The 27,936-nt window shown below is 40.6% G+C and overlaps 1 protein-coding gene and 2 long non-coding RNA genes across 4 annotated transcripts; 1 reads left to right on the top strand and 2 right to left on the bottom strand.

The window, feature by feature from the left end:
* LOC110257240 lies at window positions 922–8,609 on the bottom strand. Of its 2 annotated transcripts, XR_002339599.1 has the most exons (3): window positions 8,473–8,609; window positions 7,344–8,373; window positions 922–3,788 (listed from the first exon to the last, which is right to left on the bottom strand). It is a non-coding gene; the product is annotated as an uncharacterized LOC110257240 (long non-coding RNA). The 2 variants fall into 2 exon arrangements; XR_002339598.1 differs by having other exon boundaries at window positions 7,344–8,490.
* On the top strand, window positions 9,524–22,465 carry LOC102159340. Its single transcript, XR_308387.3, has 3 exons — window positions 9,524–10,416; window positions 13,199–13,308; window positions 21,744–22,465. It is a non-coding gene; the product is annotated as an uncharacterized LOC102159340 (long non-coding RNA).
* Window positions 26,668–27,228, bottom strand: LOC110257338 (annexin-2 receptor-like). Its single transcript, XM_021077106.1, has one exon. The coding sequence runs from the start codon at window positions 27,226–27,228 to the stop codon at window positions 26,668–26,670; it is 561 nt and encodes a 186-aa protein (XP_020932765.1).

Here is a 27,936-nt window from a genome sequence, read left to right as displayed (position 1 = left end):
TATATTTCTGTTCTGATTTGCACCGCTTTTCCCCGCTGTTTACAATATCTCACTGCAAGGATTCTTCTCGGGTGTATCTCGGTTTTTTTCCACCACCACGGTATTTCGATTTCATCATTCCCTCACCACACACCCCATTTACAAGTTTTCATCATATCGATGTATTTCACTTTGTCGTGCCTTTTTCTGGGTTTCTTTTCCCCCCAGTAATGCTTATCATCAGAACGATATATTTCTGTTCTGATTTGCACCGCTTTTCCCCGCTGTTTACAATATCTCACTGCAAGGATTCTTCTCGGGTGTATCTCGGTTTTTTTCCACCACCACGGTATTTCGATTTCATCATTCCCTCACCACACACCCCATTTACAAGTTTTCATCATATCGATGTATTTCACTTTGTCGTGCCTTTTTCTGGGGTTTCTTTTCCCCCCAGTAATGCTTATCATCAGAACGATATATTTCTGTTCTGATTTGCACCGCTTTTCCCCGCTGTTTACAATATCTCACTGCAAGGATTCTTCTCGGGTGTATCTCGGTTTTTTTCCACCACCACGGTATTTCGATTTCATCATTCCCTCACCACACACCCCATTTACAAGTTTTCATCATATCGATGTATTTCACTTTGTCGTGCCCTTTTCTGGGGTTTCTTTTCCCCCCAGTAATGCTTATCATCAGAACGATATATTTCTGTTCTGATTTGCACCGCTTTTCCCCGCTGTTTACAATATCTCACTGCAAGGATTCTTCTCGGGTGTATCTCGGTTTTTTTCCACCACCACGGTATTTCGATTTCATCATTCCCTCACCACACACCCCATTTACAAGTTTTCATCATATCGATGTATTTCACTTTGTCGTGCCCTTTTCTGGGGTTTCTTTTCCCCCCAGTAATGCTTATCATCAGAACGATATATTTCTGTTCTGATTTGCACCGCTTTTCCCCGCTGTTTACAATATCTCACTGCAAGGATTCTTCTCGGGTGTATCTCGGTTTTTTTCCACCACCACGGTATTTCGATTTCATCATTCCCTCACCACACACCCCATTTACAAGTTTTCATCATATCGATGTATTTCACTTTGTCGTGCCTTTTTCTGGGGTTTCTTTTCCCCCCAGTAATGCTTATCATCAGAACGATATATTTCTGTTCTGATTTGCACCGCTTTTCCCCGCTGTTTACAATATCTCACTGCAAGGATTCTTCTCGGGTGTATCTCGGTTTTTTTCCACCACCACGGTATTTCGATTTCATCATTCCCTCACCACACACCCCATTTACAAGTTTTCATCATATCGATGTATTTCACTTTGTCGTGCCCTTTTCTGGGGTTTCTTTTCCCCCCAGTAATGCTTATCATCAGAACGATATATTTCTGTTCTGATTTGCACCGCTTTTCCCCGCTGTTTACAATATCTCACTGCAAGGATTCTTCTCGGGTGTATCTCGGTTTTTTTCCACCACCACGGTATTTCGATTTCATCATTCCCTCACCACACACCCCATTTACAAGTTTTCATCATATCGATGTATTTCACTTTGTCGTGCCCTTTTCTGGGGTTTCTTTTCCCCCCAGTAATGCTTATCATCAGAACGATATATTTCTGTTCTGATTTGCACCGCTTTTCCCCGCTGTTTACAATATCTCACTGCAAGGATTCTTCTCGGGTGTATCTCGGTTTTTTTCCACCACCACGGTATTTCGATTTCATCATTCCCTCACCACACACCCCATTTACAAGTTTTCATCATATCGATGTATTTCACTTTGTCGTGCCTTTTTCTGGGGTTTCTTTTCCCCCCAGTAATGCTTATCATCAGAACGATATATTTCTGTTCTGATTTGCACCGCTTTTCCCCGCTGTTTACAATATCTCACTGCAAGGATTCTTCTCGGGTGTATCTCGGTTTTTTTCCACCACCACGGTATTTCGATTTCATCATTCCCTCACCACACACCCCATTTACAAGTTTTCATCATATCGATGTATTTCACTTTGTCGTGCCCTTTTCTGGGGTTTCTTTTCCCCCCAGTAATGCTTATCATCAGAACGATATATTTCTGTTCTGATTTGCACCGCTTTTCCCCGCTGTTTACAATATCTCACTGCAAGGATTCTTCTCGGGTGTATCTCGGTTTTTTTCCACCACCACGGTATTTCGATTTCATCATTCCCTCACCACACACCCCATTTACAAGTTTTCATCATATCGATGTATTTCACTTTGTCGTGCCCTTTTCTGGGGTTTCTTTTCCCCCCAGTAATGCTTATCATCACAACGATATATTTCTGTTCTGATTTGCACCGCTTTTCCCCGCTGTTTACAATATCTCACTGCAAGGATTCTTCTCGGGTGTATCTCGGTTTTTTTCCACCACCACGGTATTTCGATTTCATCATTCCCTCACCACACACCCCATTTACAAGTTTTCATCATATCGATGTATTTCACTTTGTCGTGCCTTTTTCTGGGGTTTCTTTTCCCCCCAGTAATGCTTATCATCAGAACGATATATTTCTGTTCTGATTTGCACCGCTTTTCCCCGCTGTTTACAATATCTCACTGCAAGGATTCTTCTCGGGTGTATCTCGGTTTTTTTCCACCACCACGGTATTTCGATTTCATCATTCCCTCACCACACACCCCATTTACAAGTTTTCATCATATCGATGTATTTCACTTTTTCGTGCCTTTTTCTGGGGTTTCTTTCCCCCCCATTATAGTTTTTCTTCAGAAGGATATGTTTATATATGCGCGCGCGCTTGCACACACACACACACACACGCACACACACCGGTCTTATAGGGCCATACCCATGGAATATGGAGGTGCCTAGGCTAGGGGTGGAAACTGTGCTGTAGCTGCTGGCCTATACTACAGTCACAGCGACTCGGGATCAGTGCTGCATCTGCAATGTACACCACAGCTCCTGGCAACGGAGGATCCTTAAAGCGCTGATCTAAGCAGGGGATAGAACCTTTGTCCTCAAGGACGGTAGTCAGATTCGTTTCCTAACTTCCTGTACCTTTTTTCCATTTACAATTTTTCATTAGAATGATTTATCTCAGTTAATTTTTTTTTCTGGTTTTGGTTTGTTTTCCTCCCATTATATTTTTTCATCATAACAATATATTTTTAAAAAGAGATCGAATCATATATTTCTATTTGTATTGTTCCCCTCCTTAAGAAATTTTCATTATAACGATATACTTGTTTTTTGTGTCTTTTTTTTTTTCTTTTGGGGTGTATTTTCTTTCCAGTACTTTTTTTTTCATCGGAGGTATATATTCTGATTTGCACCACATTCCCATCATTTACAATATTTCATTGGAATGATTTTTTTTGGTTCTTTTTTTGAAAGTTTGTTTTCCTCCCAGTACAGTTTCTCATCATAACAGTATATTTCCATTTTGATCTGCACTGCTTTTTTCACATTTACAATTGTTCATCAGAATGATACATGTTGATTTGCACCATTCCTCTCCCTCCCATTTATAAATTTTCATTAGAGCAGAATATTTCTTTTTGTGTGAGACATTGCAGCTGTCAGTATAAATATTCACTAGCTGGTCTTTAGCCAGTTAAAAAGCTCAGGTTAAGGCAATTGATTTGGCTTGTTGTGTGGACTTTGTTTCTGGTAAATAAGAACTCTCATTTATGTTCACTGTGGATGTTATTTCATACCCAGCTCTATAATGCCTCTGCTCATCCTTTAAGTAGGAACCATCAGTAAATCAAATTAGATCAGCTTTGTCAATAGGAGCTTCTTGTTGGTCATTCCTGTGAACAAGAAGATAATCTGTTAACAAAAGGCAGTTCTGGAACAGAAGTTGCAGGGTTAAGGTTATTTCATCAAAACAAAGTAATGCTAGGTGCAGAAAGCAACAATACTTCATAAGAAATTAGCCCACTTACAGAATAGTGCTGCATGTCGTGAGTGTTCAGAAGAGACTCAACTGAGTCTGGGACATAAATAAAGGAAACCCTCATTACTATTTCTTCAGCAGCCTTACATAAGGCTGTCCTTGCTGAAATAGCCCCTATGCAAGTTGGAAATCCATTTGCTACTCCATCCAATTTAGTTTTAAAGTGTAAAAGCAAGTCAACTACAAACTTTTTCGTAAAAGCATCAGAGTAAGATGATAATTCTATAAATGACAAAAGACTTTAAAAACACTTTAAAACATAGCTAAAGGCATGATTACAATGCAGCTGTCAAGGAAACATGGCTATTTCTGTGACATTCAACATTTTAAGGCAATAACTAGAATTGTGACTTAGAACATACCAGGACATTTCAAATTTTAGGAAGTTCATATCATTTCTAGACCATTTATAACCTAAGGTTTATCATTACTTATTTGACAATATGTCCCATGTAATTTTACAAACCAGATAAGCCTAATTAGTTTGATATCTCTCTCTGAGATGTTCAGGGGTCCTCTGAAGCATTCCAAAGTTAGCTAGAGGGCAAAAGAACTTCATTTACATTTTGGTTTGAGGAAGTTTGTCAAAGATATCAAAGGTTTTAAACATTTGGCTAAGTAGGATCATAAGTCACTGTGAAATAAGTCATTTAACCCAAGTGACCAGAATAGATTTCAAAGGCAAACACAGAGTTACATCAGATTATTTCAGAGTTAGTAAGGAGACTTTATAATCTGTTTATTAAAAGCAGATCAGTATTATAAGGAAACACCATCCTCTTAGAGAAAAATACACATTCTAGTTTTGAATGACTTTACCTTTAAGATTAACATTTATTCCCTTGATTAAATTCAATCTATTCTTAGTTCCAAGTATGCATAAGACTTTTTTTCAGGGTTCCCTTTTTTTAATTTATTTTTTTTATTTTTTTGCTTTTTAGGGCTGCACCTGCAGCATATGGAGGTTTCCAGCTAGGGGTCTAATTGGAGCTGTTACCGCTGGCCTACACCACAGCCACAGCGACGCCAGATCCTCATCTGCGACCTGCACCACTGTTCACAGCAACCCAGACCCTTAACCCACTGAGCAAGACCAGAGATTGAACCTGCATCCTCATGGATGCTAGTCAGATTCGTTAACCGCTGAGCCATGATGGGAACTCCAGGGTTCCCTTTTTTAGATTTACATTAATTTCTAGAAACATATGACACTTCATAACACAATCTTCCAACCAAGCAGAAAATACATATACTAATAGTCTGAAACATTTTTTGTCTCTTGGTTATAAGAGGTCAAAAGTTGGTAAACAGACTTCAGCAATTAATGTTTCAGTATTTTATCTTATTAAAAATAATCTAGAAAATCAATGGATTTCCATCACTTAATTTAACAGAACTCTACAGCTTCAAGTTACCAAAAATCTAGAGAAACTGTTTTTAGGCAGACATAACATAAAACATAATTATTTTTAAAGAGTTCACCCCAATACTTTTTATCTCATTTATCTCTGCTTCATTGCTTATGAGGACATTGTCATACGAAGTTAATTTTCTTGTTGATAAATTTTATAACAAAGATAACATGAGCTTATGACTTTCATTAAACTGAGGTGCAATAAAAGTATTATAATGTCAATGACTCTAAAGATATGTCCATATTAATTAAACTATCAACTTAATCTTGTTTTTATTCATTTAAAATTCATCCCAGCCCAGGATACTTTAAAACTTTGGGGCTAGTTTATGTTATATTAACAAATAATTGATTTGTAAGTGCTTATTTTTAAGTCAAGTAAACAGAGCTCTTTTATAATTTTGATAACACCATCCAAAGGTAGAGACATAGAATATATATAACATGCACACAGACATATGTAGATACAGAAGTACACAGGCAGAAATCTCATAGTTTTCCAGCTTGAGTTTAAAAAGTCTTCTTTTCCCTTTTTCCTCTGAGTTTTAAGCTCTACTAATTGGGTCAAACTGTAGTCTCAGGCAATGTGGACTGTGTTTAATGGAGAAGAGTTATAACTTCAAACTTTCTCCCAGAAATACTTTTTTTTCCTTTTTTTTTTTTTTTTTTTTTTTTTTTTTTTTTTGCTATTTAGGGCTGCACCTGCAGCATATGCAGGTACCCAGTCTAGAGGTCCAGTAGGACCTGCAGCCACTGGCCTACACCACCCAGCCACAGCAACGTGGGATCCAAGCTGCATCTATGACCTGCACCACAGCTTGTGGCAACACCAGATCCTTAACCCACTGAAAGAGGCCAGGGATCGAACCTGAAATTTTGAAAACACATTTTATGAAGATGACTTTCTCTAACCCCTTATGAAAAAAACAGATTTGGAATGTGAAAAGAGCCCAATTTAAGACTTAAGAAAAGTGGAATTCCCTTGCGGCTCAGTAGTAAGGAACCCAACTAGGATACTTGAGGACTCAGTGGATGGAGGCAGGGGTTAAGGATCTGGCATTGCCATGAGCTGCAGTGTAGTTCACAGACATAGCTTGGATCTGGTGTGGCTGTGGCATTGGCTGGCAGCCACAGCTTTGACTGGACCCCTAGCCTGGGAGCTTCCATATGTCTTGGGTGAGGCTCTAAAAAGACAAAAAAAAAAAAAAAAAAAAAAAAAAGAAAAAAGAAAAAAAAGAAAGAAAAAGAAAAGAAAAGAAAGAAAAGAGAAGAAATGTACTTGTTGCAAGTGTTGGCTTCATTTCAGTGAAGAGACCAGCTGGAGTTCCAGTGGGTGGCTGTCCATCAGGGAGCTGCACAGGCTTTGAGGCATGGTTTCCCATTATTATTTGGTAAGCCTCATTCAGATATGATCTGAACACATTTCTGAGGGCAGTGTGATGGACCGAGTGTGTGCTGCTTCTGAGTCTAGCTCCCCAAGGAATCACCCTTGAGCAGGTTCAACTCTCTTCCACATCTCAGTTTCTCCCTCCAACACTCTAAAATTGCCCTGGGTGCTCAGAGCACAAGGTGATCAGCCCCTATATTATGGATTCTCTGTGAGCAGAATTTACTTCATGGTAGTAGTGGGATCCCCTGTAAGTCCTATGTGCGCCATCACTGTCACAAGGATTGAATCTCTGACACTTCCCCTAGGTTCTCAGTCACCTGAGAAAGCCTTGTGGCCAGAAAGAACAAGTGTCCCTTTTCTTAGGAGCTGAGCCTCTCTCATTTCACTAGCAAACAGTTTCTTCACATCATATATACACAACCTTTCCAATTTAAGTCAAAAATTTAAAAAGCCAGTCAATCCAGTTCACTCCAAAATTCCCCCTAGGTCCCTGCTTAGGAAATGTCAATAGCCCCCTGGGACTCCAAGTCCCAAGTAAAACAGCTTGAATAAAATGTAGGATGTCATCTAAGGCAATGATGTCCCAAGATATCAAGAGAACTCACCGAAGGAAGGAGGAATACCAAGAAGCTGGTGGGGCTCAAAGGGCCCAGCTGGTACCAAGTACAGGTTCAGAGCAGACTCCAGGTGTTCACTGGTGCGTGTCTCTGATATCCTGCCCACCATGCCAAGCAAATGATGGAAATTTAACGGATCAAGTTAAGAAGCAAAAGGGAATTTTATTCAAGCCAAAGTGAAGATTGTAATCCAGGAGATGATTCTTAGAAGCTCTGAGAACTGTTCCTCCTGTAATCAAAGGCACAGTCATATACATTTTCCAAAGGATCTTACATCAAAATAACATGCTGACATGTTACATAAAGTTCACTAAAGATACAATGTCCAGGTAAACACACACAAAGCAAGCTGTATGTCACTGTGGACCCCCCCCCCCCCCCCCCGCCCGCGGGCGCACCCCCCTCCGAGTTGGGAAAGTGCCAATCTTGAAGAAGTTACATTGCTGGCTTTGGGGCAGGTAAAGGAGAAAAATAATCTTTGCAATAGAGCAGGGATTCCCATTTCTGAGGAGGTCTGGTTGACATGTGATGCACAGGCATACTGCACATTAGGGAGGCAGGGAGGAGGCTGAATGGGGGGTGCTAAGGAGAGAGAGAATTTTAAGTTCACATTTTCTTGTGCTGGTTGAAAATACAGACTTTATTTCATCACAAATAGTCCAACAGTTAACCCATTCCCCCAAAAGGCACAAGATCCTGGTTCCACTTTTGGACCGTGTGGCACCCATATTTGCCTTTGAATTCCCTAAGACATCTTAATTCTGTCAGCCAGGTTTCCCACAGCAGTTTCAAAACAAAAGGAACTACTTAGAAGCTTCTTACCTTTTGAGTTGAGTAGGGTGACTTACCAAGAAGCTTCCATAAAGGTCCCTTGATGAAATCGGAGAGCAGAACACAAAGGGAACAGAGCTGGGATCCCAGATCCGTCAGAAATCATTGAGCAGAATGGGATCCGCCAGTGCAAGCACCACTTACTCAACCAGCGTTGATGTTCTTCATCGCTCTTTCCTTCCTACTTCTGACAACAATGATTACAAGAAAATTCAGAAGGCATTACTGGATAGTAATGTTTTATTGAGGGAGAAACAAACTGTTCGAAAAGAGTACGGTTTCATACCTAGAACAAGTATGAAGCTCAGAGGTTTGATGTTTCAGAACAGCTTATAAAGGGAACAGGAGGAAGTTGTTTGACCTTTACAGTGATTGCTTTTTATGATAAGGGTTTCCAGGGGAGCAGATCACCACAGTATGTGGTTTTGTACCTTTTTTTTTTTTTAATAGTTTTCAAAGTCATTTACAAGAAATAGCCTAATCTAAATTTCCCGTAAGTTCTCAAATAATCTCGATTTAGTTTTGCTTAGGTGGCTCATTCTGTTTTGTCTGCTAGGGAGATTTTTCAAACCTGGTCTATATTTTATTATGAAATTTTAATCTCACTCCATTCATTTCATTTTATCACCTTCAACTCAGATCTTTCTCGGTGTTGGTACAGCTCAATTCTCACTCTCCGCAGTTTCTAGGCAGCAGAACCTTTAAAAGAGCCAAGAGGGATTTTTTTTTTTGTCTTTTTGCCTTTTCTGGGGCCACTCCCCAGGCACGTGTAGATTTCCAGGCTAGGGGTCCAGTCGGAGCCGTAGCCACCCGCCTACGCCAGAGCCACAGCAACACAAGATCCGAGCCGCTTCTGCGACGTACACCACAGCTCACGGCAACGCCAGATCCCTAACCCACTGAGCAAGGCCAGGGATCGAACCGGCAACCTCATGATTCCTAGCGGATTCGTTAACCACTGTGCCGCCACGGGAACTCCAAGAGGGATTTTTGACTTTGGCCACAACATGGCCATCTGCACTGCCGCCTGCCTTGCTGGTCGCCACGCCATTAGGTGCTCTGTCCGCGTTTTGCGCGTCGCGGCCTCGGCAAGAACACTGGGTTGGCGTTTTCTCAGGAGTAGTTCCCACTAGGGCCGAGCTGGTGCTTTCTCAGGGGTTGAAACCCGGAGCCCGTCCCCCCCTTGCCCCCCCACCCCCCGCGACCCTGCGGTGGGTGGCTGGCCTGAAAATCGAATTCGCGGGCACACCCCGACTTGTATGCCTGGGGAATCCGTGACAAGCTGACGCGGAATCTGCCAAATCGAAACCGGCTCTAAGCAAATGCTCAGCGGCTGGGGCCACCACCCACTCCGGGGCTGGGGGGTGGGGGGAGGGAATGAAATGGCAAGGCCTCCGGGCTGCGACCCCTGAGAAACACCAGCTCCGCTCCAGTGGAAAATACTTCCGAGAAAACGCCGGGCCAGTGCTCTTGCCGAGGTCGCGACGGACAAAACGCGGACAAAGGAACTAACGGCACCGCGACCAGCCAGGCGGACGCCATGCAAGTGGCAGTGTTGTGGCCAAAACATCCGTCTTGGCACTTTTAAGGGTGCTGCCACCTAGAAACTGCGGACACCGAGAATTGAGTGCTGCTAACAGGGAGAAAGACCGGACTTGCAGGTGATAAAATGAATGGAGTGGGATTAAAATTTCAAAATAAAATACAGACCAGCTTGAAAATGCCCCCAGCAGACAAAACAGTGTGAGCCGTTTAAGGCAAAACTAAATCGAGTTTATTTCAAAACTTACGGAAATTTAATGTAGGCTATTTCTTACACATGCCTTTGAAAACTGTTTTTAAAAACAACCCTCAAGTAACGGTCCAAAACCGGGATGCGATAACCATCGGTTAGCCAATCTCCTTCCCGCTGGAAACCCCCATTGTAATAACCAATCACTGTGAAGGTCAAACAGCTTCCTGTTTGCTTTGTCAGCGGTCCTGCAAGGTCAATCCTCTGAGCTTTATACTTGTTTTCCGTTTGAAATGTACCGGTTTGTGAACAGTTTGTCTCTCCCTCAGTAAAATATTTCTATCCAGAAAACTCTTCTGAATTTTAACCGTGTTGTCGTCAGGTAGAATGGGAAGAATACCCCTTAAGCACCCAGAGGCAGATAAGGTACGGATAGCCAAGGAGCCTGCTGTGTTAACTGCCTTCTGGTGGCTCTGGGAGTTTGAGGGTAAATCTCAGGTAAGAGTAGAGTTCCACTCCCTTTGTGTTGAAATCTCAGGTTTTGTTGAAGGGTCTTTGTGGAAGCTTCGTAGTAAATCACCTTAATTTGCTCAAAGAAGAGCACTTAATGATTCCTTGTTTTGGAACAGCTGTTGAAAAACCAGGCCGTCAGATTTTTTTAAAAGATGCCTTAGGAGACTGGACTAGTATCCATGCAGAGGTGGCTTGGATCCCTTGTGGCTATGTGGCTGTGCCTGGCAGCTGCAGCTCTGATTCAACCTTAGTCTGGGGAAACTTGCATATGACCCAGGTGTGGCCCTGAAAAGACAAAAACAAAACAAAACAAACGCTTTAGGGAATCTCAAGTCAAAGATGGGTTCCACTTGGTCCAAAACTGAAATTAGGATCTTGAGCCTTTTAGGAAAATAGGTGAACCTTTGGATAATTTGGAATTATAGTGGCCATTGAGGAATCTTTGGCTTACACAAGGTAGTTCTTCTTAGGGGTGCTCTTAAAAAGAGAGGATCCTAAAAACTATGGGTAGCCATACAACACATTCTTTAATTGGTATGCAGAAGGTGCAGAATGTACTAAAATGACTCCAGAAATAGCTTCGCTAAAAGAACTTTTACAGAGCAGGAGATAAGTCTTTAGTAGAAAGCTTTAGGCATCAGCAGGTAACCTTAGCTTATTCCATCTCCTAGCAGCACAGTTTGGATGTAGCTAAACTTTTGAGTTTTGTGTTATTAAACCTGACACATGGCTAAGAATTTTAAATGAAAGCTGCAACGTTTCTCTGTGTGTATATTTATTTATGTATATCTGTATGCTTATGTAGATCCATCTAATATATGTATGTATGTTATATGTATGTAGTATTTAAAAGATTTCTACTTAATTGGCTTAAAGAAAACTAAGCAATTATATAAATTATGTCTTGAACTCTCAGAAATGTAGAAAGTAACCCACATGTTTTTCAGGTTCACATGATCTGGAATAATCTTCGGTTAATTAAAAGGTAGTTTAAGTTTTCAGGTTTCATTAAAACAAACATGTCTTCAGAGTTATCAAGGTTGTATATAATGCAAAGATACAACTTTTTCTACCTGGGTTTACTAGTCTAATAAATTCATGTTATCTCTGTCTTTTGAAATTTGTCAACAAGAAAAATAAGGTGATGGTTAGCTGCGTATGTTAATGAAAACAAAAAACTGTAAAACACAAGTCATTTAAATAGGTATAAGTCAGATAAAAGTTTATATTAAGTTAAAATTAAATGATGGATATTCATTGACTATCTAAGTCATTTCCAGAGACGCTAATATATTGAAATATTAATTGCTAAACCTAAGTTGAAGTTGATCTACTTTTGCCTTCTTAATTTTTTACAAGGAGACGAAAGATATTTGGGTCTAGTAGTAAACATTTTCCCCTATATCAAAATTATGTAGGGAAAGACATATCTCTGTAAGAATTACAACTTGTTACGACTTATATCATGTTTGCTAATATATGTATTATATAAATATTCATAGCATGCTAATATATGAAAGTTTACAAATGTCAGCTTCCTAGTTTTCACTGGAAAGTAAAGCTTACTAATGGTTAACTATATAATCAATATGTGAAAGTAAAACTGCTAGAAAGAATAAGACAGATGAGAAAAAACTGTATAACTTGAGAGGAAAATGGGACATGTTTTAATACACAGAGCATGAGAGCCATATATTATATGTTTTAGTTAAAGAAAAAAAGAGTAATTTTGTTCTAAAATAAAATGATTATTTCAAAAAAAGGCAAGAAAAAATCTAAGTGGATATATTAATTTGTGGGTGTAATTATTTTGTTGTGTTAAAGCTAGCATGAATAGATTTATCCATGAGGGTTTTTTAAAAAATGAGATAAATAATGCACTGACAGAAAACTAAAATTTAATTTTCTTTCTTTAATTTTCTGTTAAAACCACAAAATAGTTTAGATGATTTGCCTGCTCTTTATAAGATTAGAAAGGTTTTGATATATTTTCTATGTAATCTTAAAAACAAACCTTCTGTGCTTTATCAAAATATTTCCTGTGCTTTATTTTATAGTCTTTATCAGGTTTTTGATTACTTACATAACAAAGATTTTTCAATATTAAAAGAATTAAGGATTGTTTTTGCCACCTTTTTTTTTTACTACTTTGTAACTTTCTGTGTTTGTCTCTGAAATCTTCTAATTATGTTTATTAGAATGGTTAACTAAATATTGTTTTACTGTGACCTGTGGTCCTATTTGGTCAAGTATTATACACCTTTTGGCATTTTTGACAAACTATCCAAAATCAAACCTGAATGAAGTTATTTTTGAACTTGAACTAACTTTGGAATTTTCCAGAGAGTCCCTGGAAAATCTCAAAAAGATTTGTTCTCTCCTCCTATAAAAAGACAAGATATTAAACTGATTAGGCTCATGGGATATGTTAAATTGCGTAAGAAACATTATTGAGGAAAAAGTGATAGGTTATATTTTATGTGTCTATATTATAAATATAAGATCAGAAATTATATGAAATCTTATATGTCCTAAATATTGGTATCAGTCATAATGTCAGTTATTATCTTAAAATATTGTAAATCACAAGAATGACCAAATTTACTTGTGATTTGCATCATTTCTTAGTGAACTGTCACTAGATATTTAACTATGGCTATTTTTTGTTTCTTGTCATTCATGGATAGTTATTGCTTTCTTTTTTAATTAAAGTATAGTTGATTTACAGTCTTGTGCCAATTATTGCTTTATTCTTGATTCTTCTCAGAAATCATTTACAATTACCAGCATGCAGAAATGCTTCATCTTCAAGAAATTCATGGAAAAGACTCTAGAATTTAAGTTCATGATAACTTGAAGATCATCACAGCAAACTGGGTAAGAATTTCCCAAACTAATGAATGATACTGATAAACTGTAATGCTAAAACTGGTACCCCAAGATCAAGCAAAACAAAAATTAATTAAATGAGACTGAATAAACTGAGGAAGATGATTATAATTTTTATGACTTTATTTGCAAAATTGTTGGTTCTTTAATGTTTTGTTTTTCTAGACTCTACGTATTTTCTCTGTTTTAAAAAGGCTATCTAGATCTTTATATACGTTCCTTTTTTTTTTTTTTTTTTTTTTTTTTTTTTTTTTTGTCTTTTCTAGGGCCACACCCGTGGCACATGGAGGTTCCCAGGCTGGGGAATTGGAGCTGTAGCCTCTGGCCTATGCCAGAGCCACAGCAACTCAGGATCCAAGCTGAGTGTGTGACCTACACCACAGCTCATGCAACACTGGATCCTTAACCCACTGAGCAAGGCCAGGGATCAAACCCGTAACCTCATTGCTCCTAGTCGGATTCGTTAACCACTGAGCCATGGGAACTCCAACATTCTTTTTCTCACATGGCTATCTAGAACTCTAGACATTTGGTAAAATATACTATTGTGAACAAAAGTTGGAACATTGATCTTTTCCATCCCTATCCAATCCCTCCAGAATTCAGTACCTCTTATTAAATATTCTTATTTTTCATGACAATATAGGTAAGTACATAAATTTGACAGGAATCTGAACTCCTTGTAACAGGACACTACTGGACAGGCCCTTAGCTTTACTTCTTAGACTATAGAGACTTTTAAAGGTCTGTTCTGAGATGCCTTAATATCAGACAATTTTGAAGAGTCAAGGTTGACTTTATAGAGTCAATAAAGCCCCTTGGTTATTACCAACATTTTGACTGAAATGTCCTATTTGAGAAGACGCATAGAATCATGAGTCTTGATATATTTATGTAAATAACCAAGCCAAGTGAAGTGATACTAGATTAATTTTACAAACATATTAATTTCATTGTAATTACCTTTGATGAAAATTGGCTGAGTAGAATGTTTTCATAGAAAACCAAAATATACCCACTATCAGATTGTAGTTCTCTTCATTGTCGTTGAGGTTTTGTTGTTTATCTGTAAACTTTATAGAAATTACCAAAACAAATCATGTGTGGACAGCCTTCATGCCTTTTACTATGTGGGGCATTCAGAGAGTTCATCCGAACACCCAGAAACATCATCACAGTCAGTCAAACTGCAAACCAGGAAAATCCATCTGGTTAAAACTGTCATCCTCATTCCACCATGTGAGGCTGCTTGAAACTCAAATCTTCTCAACTGGTTGCTGTCCAGATTCAGAAACTGAGTTGATAATTTGCTCCAAGCATTAAGTTTTGTTTTCGTAGAAATGCCTTTGATTAAATACTTGACTGCACACATCCAATGAAAGCCGACTCAGATGAAAGCTCACCTACCACACTGCCTTCTGAAATAAAACATCCTCATGTCTATCCTCTCTGAAATAATCATGAGTATATCTTACTGATAATACATTATGTTGCACCAATGTAAATAATTCAGCAAAAAATTGTAATCCAATTACACATTATCAGACAAAAATTACAGGTTGACTTAGAAAGGTAAAACTGGAATCTGATATAATCAGATTTTTTTTTGGTTAAATCTTGGCTCCTTGGAATCTTTCCTTCTCAGTGTTTTTCAGCTTTTGTCTATTATTTTTTTTATGACCACCATGTTAATCTCTCTAGTTTATAGTATCCTCTCAAGGGTTTAATTGCCTTTGGGCAGTCACTCACACAATAAGTCCTATCCATCAGAACCTGGACAACTCCCAGAACTGGGTGATGGGTGTGCAGCTATTGATAATAGGCACTTTGCCACTACCATTTCAAATGTTTAAACAGTGGAGACTGCATGACTCTGAGTGCCAATGACTAGATCCCAGACAGAGTAAAGCTCTACTGATTTTCACACTCTTGGCTTGGTAAGAGAGTGACCAAAACATGGAGGGGGGAATTAAAAGAAAATAAAATGAGACAAGGCTTGAGAATTCCCCAAACAGACAAAATCATTTAATCCAGGTAAGCAAAACTAAACAGAGCTTGTTTCATGAATATAAGTGCAACTTTTCATGTGTAGTAGTTATTCTTGTAAATGCCTCTGAAAAATGATAAAAGAAAGTTAAGCTATCCTTCTAGATTTGTATAAGAAAACCACTTTTAACCAATCCTATACAGTCTGGAAACACCCACTGTAATTAACAATTGTTGCAGAGGTTAAACAACTTCCCTATTTTTACTTTATAAGCCAGCCTGTAATTGTAACATTGTGTCTTTGAGCTTCATACTAGACTTGGCTTTGAAATATCCCAGTTTATGGACAGTTTGTTTCTGGCTCAATGAAATATCTATATCAAGTAGAAATCTTTGCAATTTGGAAATTTCATTGTGGCTCAGCGGAAATGAATCTGACGAGTATCAGTGAGGACACAGGCTTGATCCCTGGCCTCCCTCAATGGGTTAAGGATCTGGCATTGCCGTGAGCTGTGGTGTAGGTCACAGACATGGCTCGGATCCTGCATTGGTGTGTCTATAGCATTGGAAGCTGTAGCTCTGATTGGGCCCCTAGCCTGGGAACTTGTATGTGCTGCCTCTGGTGTGGCCATAAAGAAAAAAAAGCAAAAATAAATTTAAATAAAAATAATAAATTAAAATTAATAATCATAAAGTTGGACATAAAATTTTAAAGTTAAAAAATCTTAAATAAAATATGACAAAATAGGCCATGCTTGAATGTCCCCCAGGCTACAGCATTTAAGTCCCTAGGCAAAACTAAGTCCATCTTATTTCAAGAAATACCTTAACTTAGTGTATTTCTTATACATGCCTCTGAACTCCATAAAAGAAATGTCATCTTACAAAAATGGTATAAGGTTATCCCTTTTTATAATACCGTGCCATCTGGACACTCCCAACCACAGCTACCAATCTTTGCTAAGGTTAACAACAATCTCTGCAGCTTTAGAGCAATCGCATAACATCATGCCTTTGAGCTTCCCAGTAGACCTGGGGCAAATGTGCTGTGACAGAAAAAGCCCCATCAAATACTACTAAGGGCATCGAAAAAGGGTACAGGGGCTCAGGGCTAATCTCATCGTCCCACCACTGTCAAAGGAGTGTTAGGCAGACACTAGCTGTGTGAGGGCACAGAAAGCCATGGCTCAGGGAGAGGTGGGCCCCGCCAAAGGCATACTTTAGCTTTGGAGCAACGACCAATGCTGCAACTCCAGAGCCACTGGGACTTGCTCTTCCAAAACTGGAATTTGCTATGACTGAAAAATTGTAGGCTGGAATAAACCCCGACTTGTACCCTAAGGAATGGCTCCAGCGGGACTTGCTCAGTTTAGAAATCACTCTGACCCAATGCTTTATCCAAGCTGAGACTCAGGAAAGCCGACTGGGAGCACCTGAAATAGTGCCAGCTACAAGCAATGCCGACAACGGAGCACAGAACGGTGCACCCACCTAGGAAGAGTACCGAGAAAGAGCTAGTTTGGAAGAAAGAAACGGTGTGGCCACGGAGAAAACAACTCAATATAAACGTGTTCTGTGACAGATATGCCTCAGGCTCAGCACAGCCCGGGAAAGTGCAAGGGGAACAGGCTTGGTGCAAGCTTTGGGACCGCGGCTGTAAGACCGCATGGGGGTGGTTGGATGCAACGGTGCTAGAACCCGGTTAGGTCCTGGGAGTATTTGGGGGTTCTACTTCTGAGACCTTTGCTGCCCCACACTCTCCTCCTACCGGGGCAGAGAAATGGGCAGTTTTGGTGCAGCTATGGCCCAGGAAACCCCAAAGCTGCTTGTGTAGCAATGAAGTAGATGAGAAAGCGCCAAGTAGCTCTCATCTCAGAACTAGGACAGTGTTTGCTGCGTTCATGTGGAAAAAACGTCCTTATGGATGGAAAGACCACCCTTGGCTGGCCGTGCGCCAATCAGAGGCTCAACCCTGAAAACTGCCTCCACGGACCTTTAAAAGTAGGGGCAAAACTTAGATTGAAAAAGATACATGTACTGGTATGTCTATTGCAGCACTATTCACAATAGCCAAGACATGGAAACAACCCATATGTCCATCCGCAGATGAATGGATTAAGAAGATGTGGTATATAAACACAATGGAATACTATTCAGCCATAAAAAAGAACAAAGTAATGCCATTTGCAGCAACATGGATGAACTAGAAACTCTCATACCAAGTAAAGTAAGTCAGAAAGAGAAAGACAAATACCATATGATATCACTTATACCTGGAATCTAGTATCTGGCACAAATGAACCTTTCCACAGGAAAAAAAAAACTCATGGACTTGGAGAACAGACTTGTGTTTGCCAAGGGGGAGGGAGTGGGCCGGACTGGGATTCTGGGGTTAATAGATGCAAACTATTGCATTTGGAGTGGATAAATAATGAGATTCTGCTGTATAGCACAGGGAACTGTATTTAGTCACTTGTGATGGAGCATGATGGAGGATAATATGAGAAAAAGAATGTATAAATATGTATGACTGGGTCACTTTGCTGTAGGGTAGAAATCGACAGAACACTCTAAACCACCTATAATGGAAAAAAATCGTTAATTAAAAAGAAATGTAAAAGTACTGGGAGGGAGCAGGCTTCCCCGGCAAGTGACAACAGATGATGCCAGCCAGCAAGAAACATCAGGCTTATCATTTTCAATGATAAAAATATATAGTTACATCTGCATAATCCCAAACTACATGTCACTAGAAATAAAGCAGAAGGCCTGATTTTGAAATGACATCCCAGAGGCCAAATATTTGGTGACTGTGGCAACAGAGCTTGAATTCAAGGGGGTGGTTCCAACCAAGTGGGAGGGAAAAACACTGAGGTAGCCACCACTGAGGTAGTCTTAAAGCAGAATTGAAGATCCTTGCCCATGTGGATGCCCCAGGACCCCCTACGGTGGTGTTTGTAGGTTTTCTGGGTCCCAGGCAACCACCTGATCTGTAGTATTTGGCTTCCCTGAGGCTGAAGTTGGACCAGACAGGAACCCAAGGGTCAACTCCCAGGCAGTCCAGTCTGGGAAAAGTCCAAACTACCCATGGTACAGAGAAAGTCTGAGTCCGTATCATTCCTACTCCCAGCCACTGCCCCCCCCATTTTGATTTTAAAACAACTGTAATTTGGAGTGTGTAAATTGAAGATCCTCTAAATACATCATCCCCCATTTTAGCAGCTTCTGCCTAGGGAAAGTGAATGGAGCTAATGGCACAATTTTCACAGTTTGGAGGGCCAGGCGTGTCATTTGGGGCGCTGATCAGTAGGTCTTTGCCTGGAGCATGGGGCTCCCCACTTGGACCCATCTCTCCTCTGTACACTATAGCCAGGCGGGCACCTTCTTTGTTCACTTTGTTCACACCTGCGCAGACCTATCTCTGCTCCTTGGCACAGCAGTGCTGCAGCCAGCTCTTGGGGGCCACCACTGAAGTGCGCCCCCCACATCACTTGCCAGCGAGCTGTTCCTGCTCACAGGATCCATCATCTACAGACTTAGAGCCCACTTACAGAGGGGCTTGAGATTTCTGGTCTCCAGAGCGTGCCCATTGTGGTTTCTAAATAAGGGTCTACATTTCCTAAGGTAAATGTATTTCCCTCTTGGTTCTGCGGATGAAAAGTCATGTCATACTCAAGCTAGGGAGAAAAAGGAGATTGTTTTCGTTGAGTCCAACTGAGGATTATAACCCAGGAGACAGGCAGACTCTCAGAAGCTCTGAGGACGGTTCCACCTGTCAGGAGCTAGCGATGTAGTCTTACACATTTTGGGGACAAAGAATCATGCATCATATTGACAAGTTCACCTTACACATAAAGTTCATCAGAGGTGTTTTGGTTGGGCTGTGCATGTTCAGAGCGAGCCTTTAGGTCAGGGTGACACCCCCTCCCGTAGGGGATGAGAAAGAACTACTAACCTTAAAAAGGACAATGCTAGTGTCAGAAGAAAGGGACCATCTTCCTTAAAGGCTGATTGCCTCCTCCTGCCTTGAGGAGGTCTCCTTAATGTATCGTGCAGAGGCACATGGCCCCTCGGGAAAGGGCCATGACCGGTGGGGACACGTTATGTCTGTTTTGTTTCTGACTTATTCTGATGGCCCTGCCATGGGGAAACGTATGACTTATGCATCATCCCCCCACCCCCTTTGATCATACGTTTCCCTTGATAGGAAGCATTAGGTGATCCAACATGTGGCCTCTCTAGGCCGCAGTGGTTGGTTCCCTGCCCAAGATCATGATGTCCCTTGATGCTAGGTCTTAACAAGCCAGTAAATATTTCCTTTCTGAGGGTTATACTAGTAGAATGCTTGGTAAGGGTAATAGTTAATTTGAGGATGTCTAATGGACTTATGCCAATTTTAGCCTATATGTGTGTTGTACATGTCCATTATCTTATCTTAAAGTCATTTAAGCATTATTCTTTTTTGTTTTTTGTTTTGGCTGCTCTGTGGGTATATGGAGTTCTGGGGCCAGGGATCAGATTGGAGCCGCAGTTTCTGCACTGTAGCTGTGGCAACACAGGATTCTTTAACCCACTGTGCTGCCTAGGGGGTCAAACCTGTGTTCTAGAGCTGCAGAAGTGCTATCAATACTGTTTTACTGGCAGGGATTCCTAAGCATTATTATTTTAATTGGAGTTTTGAATATACATTAAAAGGCATAAGGGGGAGTTCCTGTAGTGGCTCAGTGGAAACGAATCTGATTAGGATCAATGAGGACGCAGGTTGGATCCCTGGCCTCTGGCCGTGGGTTAAGGATCTGGCGTTGTCGTGAGCTGTGGTATAGGTCACAGTCGTTGCTCAGATCCTGCGTTGCTGTGGCTGTGGCATAGGCTTGCACCTGTAGCTCTGATATGGGAACCTTCATATGCAATGGGTATGGCCTGAAAAACACCAAAAAAAAAAAAAAAAGGCGTAAGGCATTATTACTCTATAAATGATAGGGATTATCATCAATATAGCCAACAGTTAGAACAAAGTCATAAGCAGAGTTTAAACTATGAATCCTGGGCTGAAAATGTTACCTAAGGTTTCATTTAGAATAGGAAGGGGATCTTTCAACATATAAATTTGATTTTTCATGTGTCATTAGATGAGCTGTATTTAGAGGGCTCATCTCATATGAAAATGCAACATTCAGTTTGGATTATAGCATAAGTTCCCCCTGGCAAAGCATTTTTAAACGTGAGTCAGTGGATATTTTTACATTGTTTTCCCCACCACAGAACTTTAGAATTGAGTAAATTAATCAAATATAGAAAGCAAGCATAGAAGTATATGTTGCTGGGGAAGCATTTCATAGATTACACATTTGACCAATCATCTTAACTTGTACAATCATTGTCCTTGTGCTTTTGGCAGTAGACTTAAAGCAAGCAGTGCTACATGCTGTGAGTAACTTGATAGCTAGGAAAAGGATAGTAATACCTATTATGAAAATAATAACCACCTATGGAGCAGAGTGGAAAAAATTCCCTAGTCCTGAGGGAGCCACCTAAACAGATCATTTAGAGGGTCAGTCTTTCTTACATCTTTCAACCATTTTACCTTTTGGAAAATTTTTTCTATGTGCATCTCAATTTCTCCAGAGGTGTTTGACATAAGAGCAACTAATAGTGTAAACAATAGCACAATCCCTCCTTTTTGGCCAGTAGAAAATCCAAGGTTCTTGTCTTTTTTTTTTTTTTTTTTGTCTTTTTAGGGCTGCACCAGTGGCATATGGAGGTTCCCAGGCTAGGGGTCTAATTGGAGCTGTAGCCTCCGGCATACACCACAGCCATGCCAGATCCAATCTGAGCCAAGTTTGCAGCTTACACCACAGCTCACGTCAACACTGGATCTTTTAACCCACTGAGGCCAGGGGTCGAACCCACAACCTCATGGTCCCTCGTCAGATTCCTTTCCGTTGTGCCACAACGGGAACTCCAGACAACTGTGTTTTAATAGAACTATTGGTCCTTTCTACCAATCCTGAGGATTAAGAGTAATGTGTACAGTGAAAATTCTGCATTGTAGGTCAAATCTTACAAACGAAGTTAATAATTTGTTCAGTAAAATGGGTTCTTTAGTCTCTATGTAACTCAGAAAGAATTCCACAAACTGAAATTATTCTTTCAAATGTAATTTGCCGACTGTAATTTGCCATTGCTCTTCACACTCCATCTGGTGTAATAAAATACATGCATTACTAAGATGTATTTGCAATCTTGAAGGGAGGGGCACCTGGATAAATTCTAACTTCAAAGGGCCCATTAGGGAGGGGAAAATGGCCTTGAGAACCATGTAGGGGTTTGCTAGGATTATATTTATGGCAGAGAGAACGTTGGCCATAAACCCTATGAGCCATAGTGGGAGAAAGTTTCCGGATATAATGCTTTACCATAACATCATTTTTTTTCAGGTGCCCAGTGGGAAGAAAAGTGATGGAATGTCATGTCAAGGAATGCACATGTTGTAGTAGAATTGAGCACTTATAGGTACTACAGGCCTCTTATTTGGTCTGAAACATTTTTGTGAGAGGTGAATGAAATATTCTTCTTTTTCCTTTGGTACCTTCCTTTCACTTTCTGAAGCCAGTTGTTGAACTTGCAAAATAAATTGCAGAATCATGTTGGAGCAGAGAGAATTCTCAAATTTAGGTGGAAGGCTCATGGCCGTTTGTTTAGTGTAGCATAAGGCAACTGATTCCCTGTGGCCTCCATTGAATCAGATTTGGAGTATCCAGGTATTATTAAAATCCAGGTATTTTAATAACAGTCAGCTGTTCGGGCAATGGAATGGAATCTAATAGCTTTGGAGACTAGTGTCCATTTTTTACGGGCTGGCCAGAAGTGGTGATAATCCTTTCTGTTTTATAGCATTCCAAAATAAGAAACCACTTATAAAAGGTAGAATGACCGTCAGTGTAAATATTTGTTATTGGATCCTTGGCTAACTGACAAGCCCTAATAAATCAATTCACCTTGTTGAACTTATTTGGTGTCTGGGTCAATAAGAATTTTGAATTTTTCTGCTATTGTGGTTTTTGTGTACCCAACTTAATAATGTCCCTGATCATTCTTTCTCTCTTTCCTTCTTTCTTTCTTTCCTTCCTTCCTTCCTTCTTTTTCTTTCTTTCTTTCTTTCTTTCTTTCTTTCTTTCTTTCTTTCTTTGTTTCTTTGTTTCTTTCTTTCTTTCTTTGTTTCTTTCTTTCTTTCTTTGTTTCTTTCTTTCTTTCTTTGTTTCTTTCTTTCTTTCTTTCTTTTCTTTTCTTTTCTTTTCCTTATCAGTTCTCTAGATTGGATACTGCAGTGCAGTGCGGAGGCTCATTTTTCTGGGTTTTTCACTGGATGGGGATTCTTTTTTTTTTTTTTTTTGGTCTAAAACTTTTAGGGCCGCACTTGCAGCATATGGAGGTTCCAGGCTAGGGGTTGAATCAGAACAGTAGCTGCTGGCCTACACCACAGCCACAGCAACACCAGATCCTCAACCCACTGAGCAAGGCCAGGGATCAAACCTGGATGCTAGTCAGATTCATTAACCACTGAGTCACGACAGGAACTCCTGGATGGGGATTCTTTTGAAGCCACATTATTTTCTCCATATCTTACAACAAATGTATACGGTTTTTATCATTCTTTACAGGAAAAAGTAAATGGAGAAGATTGTGTGGGCACTCATTAGCTATCTAAATTTGGATATCTCTCTATACATGGGATGAGTGGATAAAGAAATTGAGCTTATTTCATTCTAAAATGCATCTATGTTTACCTCATATCAATTTCTATGTTCATTTGTGAAATCTAGAAAATATTCTTTCTCCCTTTCCTTCTTTATTGAGGAAAAAATTGGAATGTAAATTTTAGGTATACAACATTATAATTTACCCTCTATGTTCATTACAAAGTGATCATCCACCAAATTCTAATTACCACCCACCACCTTATTCTTGACTCTTTTTATCATTTCAACTTCCCTCAACTCCTTTCCCCTCTGGTAACCATCAGTATGTTCTCTGTGTCTATGAGTTTTGGTTTTGTTTTGTTTGTTCGGGTTTGTTTGTTTGGTTTTTTTTTTGTTTTGTTTTGTTTTGTTTTTTTTGAAAGAGTCTACATATGAGGGAAGTCATTTTTTTTTTATCTTTTACTTTCTGAATTACTCCTCTTAGCATAATATCCTCAAGTTCCAAACATGTTGTTATCAAGGGCAAGATTTCATACTTTTTGTGGTTGAATTGTATTCCATTGTGTATATATGCTATATCTTTGTTATACACTCATCCATCAATGGACACTTAAGTTACTTCCATGTCTTGACTATTGTGAATAATGCCATTATGAACACTGAGGTGCATTTTTCTTTTCAAATTAGTGTTCTTATATTCTTCAGATAAGTCCCAGAAGTGGAATAGCTGAATTGTCTGGTAGTTCTATTCTTAATTTCTAGAAGAATCTCCGTACTGTTTTCCCACCAACAGTGTATGAGAGTACCCTTTTCTTTACATCCTCACCCATTATTTTTTGTCTTTTTGAGACTAGCCATTCTTTTTTTTTTTTTTTTTTTTTTTTGGTCTTTTTGCCTTTTCTTGGGCCACTCCTGCGCGGCATATGGAGGTTCCCAGGCTAGGGGTCTAATTGGAGCTGTAGCCACCAGCCTACGCCAGAGCCACAGCAACGCGGGATCCGAGCCTCGTCTGCAACCTACACCACAGCTCATGGCAACGCGGGATTGTCAACCCACTGAGCAAGGCCAGGGATCAAACCCCCAACCTCATGGTTCCTAGTCGGATTCATTAAACACTGCGCCACGACAGGAACTCCGAGACTAGCCATTCTAATAGGTATGAGGTGGTATCTCATTGTGGTTTTGATTTGCCTTTCCTTAATAATTAGTGATGTTGAGCATCTTTCACGTGTCTATTGAGGTCCTTTCCTGCTAGATTATTTTTGTTTTCCCTAATTCCGTTCCCATCTTGAAATTATACCATTTCTAGATTTGAGAAAATAGCTACCTAGTAAATACCTTACTGTTTCATATTCCTGACACTGAATTACATGAATCACAATCATGTAAGAAATTTTGTCATCATAGACATTCGTGAAAATTCCTTTTGCTTGCCTAGTAAATTGTATAAAAATTCCAACATCTTTCTTTATCACATGGGTTTGTGCTTTGGCTGTTGTGGAAGGACAAGGAGCCCAGGCAAGGGTGCCATTCAGGTTCAAGACAGTTAAAAAAAAGAAAGAAAAGAAAAAAATAAAAATTTAGATGGAGTACACAGAGCCCATGACTAGAAATAGTTATAGGTAAAGGCAGCAGTCAACTATACCAGAAAGGAATTTTCTCTAACAATGAAATAGATGCTCACATATTGCAAGGACCCCAGCTTTCCACCAGCAAAGGACATTTCTACCGTATTCAGCATTGCTAGTCAGTTTCATAACAAAAACAACCTAAATTTTTAATTTTACATATTGGTAAATATACTACTTATATTAAAATTATTCTATAACATTTAATAAAATACTAGTGTCTAACATATGTTATGATTTAAAATGTAGGAAGTTGGGGAAAAAAAAAAGACAAAATGTAGGAAGTTGTAAAGTCAGAGCAAGGGTTTGTCTGATAGTGTAACCCTGTCTGCATGGTCTAGGACAGTCCCAATAATCAATCACTTCTATGACTACTTATGCTACTTTGGATGGAGTACACCTGCCATACATATATATTTTTTGTCAAATGGGTTTTGTACTGAAACTTATACACACAAAAGAGTAGGTTACACAAAATGTTGGATTTTAGTCTTGCTGGAAGAACTGCACTCCAAATCCTGCTAGTGATTCCTGACAAGTGAATTTATAGAGAACTGTCAGTCTTTCCATGGATCCAAGGACTATTTCATTTATTTGGCTAAGAGATTCAGGATTTGAAATTACTACTGAAAAACTGAGGATAAAAATTTAAAGTTATTTATTTCCAGTTCTTACTGATTTCATTTTTCATATACATTCTTTAACAAAAGACATAGTAGGAAATTAAAGTAAGTTAATAAAGACATAGCTGGGTCTATAACACACATCCATGTGCTCACATCCTCTGGTTAATGTGTTGTATTTCCCATGCTTAGGCCTCACTGGAAAAAAATCCATTTGAGTTTGAAAGACTAAAATATTACCTTGTGGTCCTACAGTGGTGAAAAGAATACTTTGGCAATTCCCTGGGTACAGGCTAGTGTTACATACTGGTTGAGACACAGCATTCAGTCTGCAAAGATGGCACGTGGAATCCTGGCATGGGGAAGGGGAGAAAAGGTGGGGTTGGGTGGGATGCCAGAAAGTAGAGGTGAGGTGAAGGGATTACTGGAAATAGGTCTGCTCCCTGGAGAGCAAGTTTCCACTTCCACACACATGTGGTGAGCTTAATGCCAGTGAAGGATTTTACCCCTAGAGAAATCACGGCAGTTGAGAGATTTTCAAAATAACTGTATTAGTACTTATGAATCGTTTATACTTTCCCTGACTTTGTTCCCTAAGTGCCCTGTTTCAATTCCAGATTTGGTGGATTCACTAGATCAACTCTGTATGTAATAAGATGTTAGGCACCTAGGAAAGTCGCTAAGTTACAGTTAGGATGTGAAGCCAGCCTGCCTGCTCCAGAATCTGGCTGCAGAAACCCCACCACAAAACACAATTCCTAGTTTTCTCTTATCCAAGGCACCAAGGCTTTCCCTCTCAGCCCCAGTGCACTGGCTCCAGGTCAGCTCAGAAGTGGTGTGAGCTGAAAATCAAGTCTACGGGCCAATCAGAGGGAAAAAGAACTCATACAAGAAAGTGCCTGAGGGACACAGAAGCTCTGTGTTACTGAAGGCCAATGGTTGCACTGGAGGCCATAGAGCCACAGAGCCATGTGAGGATGACTGGAGGTCCAACTGGAAGGGGAAAGGGCCAGAGCCAGGGAGCAGGAGTGGTTCTCCAGCGAAGTGGAGTTCTCATGGCCTCTCTTTGAGGGGTCTCTTGGAGCCCGGTATGTGTGGGCCAGGTTGACCATGGCTTTTCTGGATCCCTGGCTGCCCGCCATGCCCCAGAGACCCCTCCAATCTCCCTGTACCCACCAAACCAGGGAATAGAGGGTCCCAGCTGGCACAGGCCAACCTGTCCCTGCGCCTAGTCCTTCCTCAAAGTCAAAGCAAGAACACACCAGAAAGATGTTGGAATTTTGTACCATTTATTAGATAAGTGACAGAAAAATCCACAAATGTCTATGAAGATGAAATGTTACATGACTGCTAAATGGAGAAGTGTCTTTGTAATAACAGCAGTCGCAGGGATTTATCTGATGAAGGGTCTCAGCGATGATGGCTCCTGGGCCCAAAGGCTGCTGGCTTGGCAGCCCGGGGGCTTCCCAGCCACTGCAGGTAGATCTGCAGCCACCAGTGTTGGGACATCAGGTGGTGCCTTCCCAGGCCAAGAGGAGGGCAATGCTCCGATCGGGTCCCCGAGGTCAGAGGTCTCGGCTTCCAGCTGTTGGCCCCTGAGCGCCAGAAGACTCGCCCAGGGAAGCGCTGGGGGTGGGCGGCGGCCGCTTCTCCCCGGGGCGCCTGTGGCTGGCGGCGGGTCCCGGGCGTCGTGGGCGTGTGCGGGGCCAGCGGCTCGGCGCTCGGCCTGCAGGCGCTCTGAGCTCGGGGTCCGTGCTTCGGGCAGAATGGGCGCAGCAGCCCGCAGGGGGTCGAGAGGAGTTCCCGACTGACGTCCTGGTCGTCCCAGGAGAGCTGGCCCAGACTGGGATACAGAGGGAGCTGCCAGCCTCCGGGGTCCCCCGAGCTCAAGATTTGCAGCGCCTCTGGTTCCTGGGAGTCCTCTGCCGAATCCCAGGCGTCGCGCACGCAGCGGGGAACCGTCTGCTCCATGGCTTTGCGCAAAGAGAGGAGGAAATGTTTTCCGGGGTCCCTTCCTGGCGAATTTATACTTTGCCTGGCCCTTGGGGATCCAATCAGAGGGTGTGAGGGTGGGCGGTGCCATTTTCTCAGGTTGCAAATAGCTTTAGGAAGCGGGGACGTGAGGAGGTTCTGGGCAAATCCAATCTTCTTGGGTGGAGTTGGCTGAAGGTGAATCAGTTTTGTCGACTTGATAGGGTTAATTGTTGTTGTTGTTGTTGTTTGCCTGTTTGATTGTTTTATTTAAAAAATTTTAAAAAATGTCCCCATCTTCTAATAGCTGAAATGCTGTTTTTATTACTCAACGAATTTATTACATTTATAGCTGTACAATGATCATCACAATCCAGTTTTATAGTACTTCCATCTCACTCCACCCCAGCACGTTCCCCCACCCCTCAACCTGTCTCCTTTGGAAACCATAAATTTTTCAAAGTCTGAGTCAGTATCTGTTCTGCAAAGAAGTTCATTGTGTCCTTTTTTCAGATTCCACATGGAAGTGATAGCATTTGATGTTGCTGCCTCATTGTCTGACTGACTTCGCTCAGCATGATAATTTCTAGGTCCATCCATGTTGCTCAGCATGATAATTTCTAGGTCCATCCATGTTGCTAAAAATGCCGTTGTTTTGTTCCTTTTAATGGCTGAGTAATATTCCATTGTGTATATGTACTACATCTT

This window comes from Sus scrofa, chromosome 16 (genome assembly GCF_000003025.6).
Source record: "Sus scrofa isolate TJ Tabasco breed Duroc chromosome 16, Sscrofa11.1, whole genome shotgun sequence".
In the NCBI taxonomy this organism is placed as follows: domain Eukaryota; kingdom Metazoa; phylum Chordata; class Mammalia; order Artiodactyla; family Suidae; genus Sus; species Sus scrofa.
The sequence above is the reverse complement of the archived record's forward strand: the minus strand, read 5'-3'. Positions and strand labels throughout refer to the sequence as shown.

What these genes read in the sequence shown, in the direction of transcription:
- LOC110257338 (XM_021077106.1), bottom strand. Translation starts at nt 27,228, where the DNA reads ATGGAGCAGACGGTTCCCCGCTGCGTGCGCGACGCCTGGGATTCGGCA.